Source organism: Rhipicephalus sanguineus, chromosome 4 (assembly GCF_013339695.2).
Source record: "Rhipicephalus sanguineus isolate Rsan-2018 chromosome 4, BIME_Rsan_1.4, whole genome shotgun sequence".
NCBI classification, from domain to species: Eukaryota; Metazoa; Arthropoda; class Arachnida; order Ixodida; family Ixodidae; genus Rhipicephalus; species Rhipicephalus sanguineus.
The window spans coordinates 29,942,257-29,948,902 of record NC_051179.1 but is presented as its reverse complement, the minus strand read 5'-3'; the positions used below and the strand labels follow the sequence as shown (position 1 = coordinate 29,948,902).

The 6,646-nt window shown below is 41.5% G+C and overlaps 1 protein-coding gene across 1 annotated transcript; it reads right to left on the bottom strand.

The window, feature by feature from the left end:
* Nucleotides 1-239: 239 nt before the first annotated feature.
* LOC119389704 (RRP15-like protein) lies at nucleotides 240-6,134 on the bottom strand. The gene is made up of 5 exons (XM_037657070.2): nucleotides 6,081-6,134; nucleotides 4,172-4,479; nucleotides 2,800-2,879; nucleotides 1,099-1,249; nucleotides 240-437 (listed from the first exon to the last, which is right to left on the bottom strand). The coding sequence occupies exons 1-5, from the start codon at nucleotides 6,118-6,120 to the stop codon at nucleotides 333-335; spliced, it is 684 nt and encodes a 227-aa protein (XP_037512998.2). The 5' UTR covers nucleotides 6,121-6,134; the 3' UTR covers nucleotides 240-332.
* Between the last annotated feature and the right edge of the window lie 512 nt (nucleotides 6,135-6,646).

Here is a 6,646-nt window from a genome sequence, read left to right as displayed (position 1 = left end):
TGCTGTTACACTGAGTGACTTTTCTAATTGATCACACGCTGGCCCAAGTCATTACACTAAGAATGCCTTGAAAACAAATGTAACTACTTACGTAGATAAAGACGGGTAACTGTGAAATGCACAAGAGAGTTTGAATGTTTCTGCTAGTCAGACATGCTGAAATGAAAAGTCAAAAACAGTCTTGGCAGATTTTCAGAACAGCATTCCAACAGAAAAGAAAAAACAACTATGCCACAAACTCCATGAAAGTGGAATTGACTTTATACAGAGTGTTATGTGCGCGGTTGCCTCCTTTGCTACTTGTCACAAATGCCGTTTCACGAAATCAACAGCTAGGAGACTTCTTCCTCTTCTTTATCCCAGTCCTTCATCTCAGCACCAAGCATGAAGTCATCTCGAAGCACTCCCCATGACTGCTGCTTGTCAGATGATTTTTCCTGCAAATAAACGAATGTGGCAAAAGCTCTTGTTCTGCTTTACAATGGCATCGTGGGCATGCAAACTCATCACTTTGAACAAAACTCTGTATTATAAACGCAACAATTCTATATTTAAAAAGCTATGTGCGCTTTGCTGTTTAGAAAGACAGAGTGCAATAAAAAAATATCCCAAGTACTTTAGAAGCCATAAGCATGAAGGTTAGATAAATCTATGTACTAACCATTGCTCACATGCTAGCTGAAAGATCACAACACCATGTTCTTTCTGGTAATTTTTGCAAAAACGACACATGCAACAAGCATTTTAACCTCATGACAACAAGGTGATCACGGCATTATGTGAAGTGTGCATGTATAGCACACTAGAACAGACTGGTCAAGATGACCCTCTTGAATATGTGCCCATGTGTTCGATGGAAACAGGCAATTTATGATGAAAATCACGGATAAACGCTGTACTTCTTTAACGTCCCCTCGTGCCACAAACACCAATACTAGCAACATTGCTGTATGACATCGCAGATTTTACAGCCTTTCCATGAATTCACTAGCATCCCATGTTTTGTCACAGTTGAGGGTACAATAACAGGGTTTTCTCAACGGGAAAAAAAATGCTCTGCCAATTGTGACGAATGCTGAAAAAAAGCTTTTGCAGTACCTTCTTATCCTTGAGCATATCCAGAAATGCGCCCTTGCTGAAAGACTTCAACACTTTGTCTCGCTTGGTCTCAGACTGACCGGCGGCACGGAGCTTCTCGTCGACTTCCTTTTGGTGAGTCTTGACGGCATTGAATAGCTGTACAACACCTCTGAAAATACGCACATCGCAGATTTTACAATAAATGGTGACAAAGAAACAAAGAACCATTAAAGCATTATTCTACATTCCATCACTACCACAAACATTTTTTTTTGCCACGGTCACTCAGCAAAAACAAAGAAACGCACCTATAATTGTTGTTGCATGAGGCGACACAAGATGTCGATACCATCATCCGGTAACCTGGTACTCCGCAAACATCTCAGCGTATGCCGGAATACCGTACACACTAAAACTCTCTATTAGAGAATTTTAGCGAGTGTTGAAGGCATCCGAATGGTTGCTCGTGCGTGTGTGCAAGAGCATACGACGCAGCACTGCGTGCATCACAGCATTGTGGGCCTACATGTTCCGAGCTTCCTACATAGTGACATCATTGTCCAACTCGGCACCCAGAAACCAAAACCGAAAGTCGCTCACATAAATAATGCGATATTAAACTATTTAGCGAGAATGCATGACTATTGGAGCATGTATCATGCTTTCTGGTGCAATGAGAAATGTTTGCAACAACAAATGCGCAAACCACAAATTTGATGCCATCACCCCTTTAAGATCCATAGGTTGCCGAGGCTGGTGAAACATCCGGGAAGGATACTTCAGTTTTCCTGAACAATTCTAAGCTGATTAATCATGAGACAGTCTTGGTGAAGTGAACCATATATATGCCAATGGTGTGACAATCCAGGAAGTGACTTTGGATGGATTGCAAACAGAACTCGGCCTACATTTCTGAAGTTGCAGAAACTGGACAACACACTTTGCACACACATAAGGATGACACAAGAACAGTATGAAAGCTGATAAAAGCCGATTAGATCTCTAATTATCGTCATCATGTTGTTTTCGAAATGCCAGATGGGGCAGAACCATCACTATGACATGAAATGAAGTTTGTTAAAGTTGTGCACAATGTTGTTGTTCCAGAAAAGTGAAAAAAAAGTGCGGGGGTGGACATTACGTAGCTCTGAGGTCAGCCTCAAATCACAATGTAAAAAGTCGTATCTCTTTGTCGGACTGTTTCAGGTCCATTGTCATGCCGCCATTGTTGTTGTAATCATAAATATGCCAGTGTTACACACATAATTATGCCAACAGGCTAGTCCATGTGATAACACTTTGCAGCGACCCAGCTCATAATGAGCCACCTGATAATAAAGCTGTAAATTTCCAATAAGTGGTAATAACCAGCAAGTTTTTTAAGTTTCCATATAAAAACGTCAGTTTCTCACTGCTTCGTGTGAGACCTCCACTCGTATTTCAATTGTAAATTTCTGCATGGAGGCTCTTGTATACCTACACCTTTCCCACAGTAGGACTTTGGAGCCCAATTAACTGAAGCACACCTCATCCCAACTTAATATTGGAGTCAACTTGTGGCATGGTGGTGCCTCTGTATGAAGAGCGAGTTCCCCTACAGCCTTCATTGCTTGTACCAAGATTTACTATGAACAGTTCTTGCCGAAGACACAGCAGCCAATCCATGGGCAAAAATATCTGTTTATGACCCCTAAATAAAGACTAAAACATTCTTCTCACCTCGTGGCAATGCTTCTTAACCGTTTTTCACAGTCATCGTGCACCGGTTTTATCCTGCTCATTTCCTCCCATTGTCGCCTCTGGAAAGCGAAATATAATTGATACAAGTGAGTCACAAAAAGGAACAACACATAAATTTATATTATACAGTAACATTATTGTTATTTTTCCCAGTCGTCATCTCAGACAGTTAAAAAAAAGGATAAAGCAACATATGACCAACTCTATCAGTCACCGAGATTTAACTTGACGCTATTCAAATGAGATATGCAAAAAAATTTAATAAGCATAAGCAAAGCTAGTAAAAATACTAGGAGTAGGCAATAAAATGAGACAACTTTAATACGTAAAAAACAAACACACAATACTTCAGCATGCATCGTTCACATGTTCAGCTTAACTCTAGCAGGAAATATAGTAGGCAAACAACCCTAAGTTGAAATAACAACATTATTTTGCCAAACAACATTATTTTGTGCAATCAAAAACTACACTACTGCTTTAAAAAGCTGACTTTTTAGTGAAACTAAGACAAACTGTAAACACGGTAACTAACCTACTGGTGAAACAGAATTACATCAAATGTTAACTACAGTTCTGTGGATGACTTCACTCTTGTAGAGCGTTCGCTCCCAGTCTGCTAGATTAATGACCAGCTTCACAATGTCGAACCAAAAGTAAGAGACTTCCTTCATTATCACGCAGAGCAAGAGTCTAACACTCAATTCATTAGGTCACAGATGAACACATACGTGTATACGTGAACAACAATGAGCACTTCATAATGATTAGAATGTATGTAGGGCCGCAAACCAACAATATCCTTCAAAAGAGTATGAGAACATTGGCACGCGACCACACACAGCAATGAGACGTGCATAAAATTGCCAACCTTATCACTGCCCTTTATATGCATCAGGTTGCATAGCAAGAAGGTGCTTATAAATACAAAAGCATGCCAGTTTCCCTCACATTGTATAACCTTTGAGATCTGCCTAGGTTGTAAAATTTCTTCACTGCAGCAGAGTAAATCAGCTGTCACGCAAACAACATCAATACCTTTCTGCCATTATCATGCACAAGTTGATGTCACACAAACATTTTCATTCCTTCGGCAACACTTCCAGTAACGCCAGGTGATGCAGGATACCCAGTTAACTTCAAGGTATTTTGCATAACGTCAATTCACACAATAGAGAATATCTGCACAATTTTCAATTACTTATTTTTAAGAATAGGCATACCCTGTACTGCCTGTAATGTCTTGCTCAGCAAGTGACATGTGCAACTGAGCAACTCTGCATGTGACAGTTATCAGTGCACAGAAGCAAACAAGCGCGCAACACACTGAAACCAAAAGGATAGGTCGAACCTTTTCTTTCCTTTCCCGAAGTTCTCGTTTGGACAGAAACTCGGGCTCATCGGGCAGTTTCTGTGTCTCCTGTTCCTTCACTTCCCCTTCCTCGCCCACAATTTCAAGGACGGTGGCCGGTTTTTGGCGCTTCTGTTGTCCATCCTTCTTCGCTTTGAAAAGGATGGGAGTCTTCGTCCTCGGCTCCTTGGTACGCAGTAACTTGCCCAGCACGTCGGCCCAGGCCTCGTTGCCTTCGGCTGCGGACTCATCGGACCCGCTACCTAGATCTGGCCGCCCTTCCTCAGTACCCTGATCGGACTCATCATCTATGAAAGAAGAAAGGAAACAAGCCGTGTTGACCTGAATTGACTGGATAAATGCTAGTATCATCGAGAAGGCAACAAATTGGAAACCATGCTTGAATCTCGTGTCCCATGAGATATTATCTACAGGGCACACACTTAATCGAAATGATGGAAACCTAATAAGGTAAACTTGTTGGCTAGTTGGTTGACCCTTTTGAATTAGGAAACAGCACGGTAAAAACGAAGGTGAAGCAGAGGAACGAACAACACACCACACAAAGCCCTGTGTGTAATGTGTTGTTCGTTCCTCTACTTCGTTTTCATTTTTACCGTGCTGTTTCCTGATTCAAGATGAAAACCCACCCTCGTCCTACGTGCATTGCTGAAGCCTACTTAAGAGACACTTCTAGTTGATTGGCCTCATTATGAACGAGCACGTTTTTGCACGAAATGTTTTTTTCTCTTAGGCTTTTATTTGGTCGGTGTACTTTCTTTCACCTCGTATATCTGAATTATATGCGACGTATACAAAGGCCGGTTAAAGAAAGAGCAATGTTTAACAGTAACAAGAAATGCTGTGCTGAGAGGTGCGCTTACGAGATAACAACAAAGTGATGAGAAATCGTCGAATAAGGACTGTCGCTAGAGTCAGCGTTTTGATAAGAGGACTTTTCTTCAAAGCGCGTATGCTTAGGCATGTTGGTAATTTATGTTCACTCTTATGGGGGCACAATAAGAACAAGGACGGAAAAAGCCCTGTGTCCGCGTCGTTCTTATCCGTCATGGTTCTTATTGTGCGCTATAAAAGTGAACATGAAGTAGACTTGCCTTCGTTAGGATTTATCATCATTTCAAGCCTTCATCTTCTAAACTCATGGTCATGTACGGACGTAGCGATGCACACGAATACACATACGGAAGCGCCCTAGCAACTTGCGTTTACTGAAAAGGGACGTGTCCAGCGTAATATTTAATATCGCGAGGTCCCGTAGCGTACCTTATCTTACTGCTGAGTTCAAATAACAGATTTCTCTGTTCGACAACAAGGATGCTTCAATAACACAGTTTGTACTTTCGCCGATTGTGGCGTTAGCTTCTATGACTTCTCGCGAACGGTTACCTGCATGGAATCAGCGCAGTATCAATTACCAGCTCGCCCAAAAAGTAGTAGAGGTACGAAGTAACGAGTACAATCGAGCACATGTGTATGTAGGCGGCCAATAATCACGCAGGAAACCGTCATGCTGGTGTTTCATAGACGTGACTGACACTCTGCACTTCTGCAACGATAGAAAAAATATAACGGTCATGCATGTTGCTCTAGCTGGACAATTAAGGCCTCTTACAGCACTACGTAACAATTGATGTCAAGAAAGTATCCAGGATTACCGCACCGCAGCTACTGTGAACTAGAATTCACTGCAGCTGACAACTTGCTCGATTAACGCTAGCCATAAACGCTAGCAGTCATTATAAGTACATGCGGCATTGTAGAGAGCTATGACAACTTGGGTGAAATCCTGGATGTTAATGAAGTTATGTCCGTCAATAAATCAGCCTTCCCGATTCAGTGCATTAGTTTAAGATGCGTAATTTACGTCGTACAAAACATCCACGCTTACCCGAGCTGCGCGCAGCCATGTTGCACAATGTAGCTAGCATCTCTTTCAATTGCATGCTAAATGAGTCGTCGTCATATTTTTTGAAGCGCACATCGATATTCAAGAATCAAGTAAACTGCTTATTATTAGTCTTCCGCAGTGATGAATGCTGTAGAATTCTTGCTTACAAAAGCTGCGTTTTTTATTCTTTCTTTTCTTCGAAAGGGGGCGTCGTTTTTCATTAGCGGGATTTTTAAAACCACCTATAACGCAACATGGTCGCTTTTCGGACGCAGTTGTAAAGTTTTACTTATTTCGGTTGGTAGTATGAAACATAAGCATGAAACTTTAGAGTGCGCAACTAAAAAGAAACATAAAACCGAAGTCTTGCGAGTGAAACTGCAAAAGTGATGCATTTTACATCACTCGGAAACGGAGGAAATCGGCAAAACACGAGTCGCAAACATAGTAGCGACTTCACCAATGCCTTGAACAAATGTACAAGATATTTAGCACCAGATCTTACAAAACTGCAGTGTCCGTTTTTCGGCGGGTGCGTTTGAAAACGTTAAAATTGTGCTTAAAAA

Bases quoted from the DNA above. Each gene is read 5' to 3' on its own strand.
- LOC119389704 (XM_037657070.2), bottom strand. From the start codon at position 6,120: ATGCTAGCTACATTGTGCAACATGGCTGCGCGCAGCTCGG. The intron at 2,880-4,171 runs GTTCGACCTATC...TTCGCTTTCCAG, and splicing joins TTCGGGAAAGGAAAGAAAAG to AGGCGACAATGGGAGGAAAT. The intron at 1,250-2,799 runs GTGAGAAGAATG...GCGTATTTTCAG, and splicing joins TTAAGAAGCATTGCCACGAG to AGGTGTTGTACAGCTATTCA.